General features: G+C 49.9%; 1 protein-coding gene across 1 annotated transcript in view; it reads right to left on the reverse strand.

Moving 5' to 3' along the window:
- Positions 1 to 482: 482 nt before the first annotated feature.
- Positions 483 to 1,075, reverse strand: part of LOC119594344 — a 7,154-nt gene continuing 6,561 nt past the window's right edge. Inside the window, exon 4 of the mRNA XM_037943403.1 lies at positions 483 to 1,001. Coding sequence (XP_037799331.1) covers positions 483 to 1,001 — 519 coding nt within the window. The remainder of the gene's footprint in view (positions 1,002 to 1,075) is intronic.

Below are 1,075 nucleotides of genomic sequence, written 5' to 3' on the forward strand. Positions count from 1 at the left end.
ATTAGATAAAAAATAAAGAACAGCAGGATTAAAATAAAACACGAGAAAACTGAACAACTAACAAAAAAAAAGGATATAATTAGAAAAAACAACAACGAAATTCACTCACCTACACCTATCCAAAGTACCCGGGATCATACTGATGCAAAAAGGAGTCACGACAGGGAAGTAGCGTTGGGTCAAAGTTTCATGTTTTCAGCCAGACGGGTGAAGGATATTGCTATGGGTCATCGCGCAATGGACAGAAAGTTCATCGGCAGAGGCCAAAAGATCTGGTGTGGTGTGTTTGATAGATGCGAGAGGCAGGGCCAATAACCAGACAGAATTCTCCCTTGAAAAATTTGTAAAGCAATTGCAAATGCCAATTGACAGTAGACGAACCTACGAAAAAGGTCATCGTATATTGGTCGAAACGAATTTTTCTTGTGACCTCTCCTTGGGGAAAGGCCTTCGGGTGTCATGGTTCTCCGTTGTAGCCATTGTCAGACGGGGAATCGAGGTCGTCTGGGGTCTAAGGTGTCGTGCGAGGCACTGGCCTGGCCAGGCCCGGAAGGGGTCACTGCATGCTTGGTGTCAGTCGAGGTCGCTGTGCCATTGCCAGATCCGGAATCGAGGTCCCTTGCATGCTTGGTGTCATGCGAGGTCGTTGTGCCATTGCCAGAACCGGAATCGAGGTCCCTTGCATGCTTGGTGTCAGGCGAGGTCGTTGTGTCATTGCCAGAACCGGAATCGAGGTCCCCTGCATGCTTGGTGTCAGACGGGGTCCCTAGCTCATCGCCTGAAGGGAACCCTCTCTCGCTAGTAACATTAGAAAGCATCTCTATTGGTCCTGTACTGACGGATTCACCTTTGACCTCGGAATTCGGTGGGTTCAAAGCGAGGACGATGGAAGATGAGGCCGTCTTGGGTGAGAAGTGCAGGTCAACGTACCTCTCGGGACAGAATATCGGGCTGTGAAGACGGCGAATGGGAGGCCGGGGGTGTAAGGGCGTGACTGTCATCTGGCGGGGAGGGGGAGGGGGGGAGGAGAATTCGAGATTACATTCTTGTTTTGTTTTGTGAAGGTTCGTTTCTG

The sequence above is a fragment of the Penaeus monodon genome, chromosome 33, assembly GCF_015228065.2.
Source record: "Penaeus monodon isolate SGIC_2016 chromosome 33, NSTDA_Pmon_1, whole genome shotgun sequence".
NCBI lineage: Eukaryota > Metazoa > Arthropoda > Malacostraca > Decapoda > Penaeidae > Penaeus > Penaeus monodon.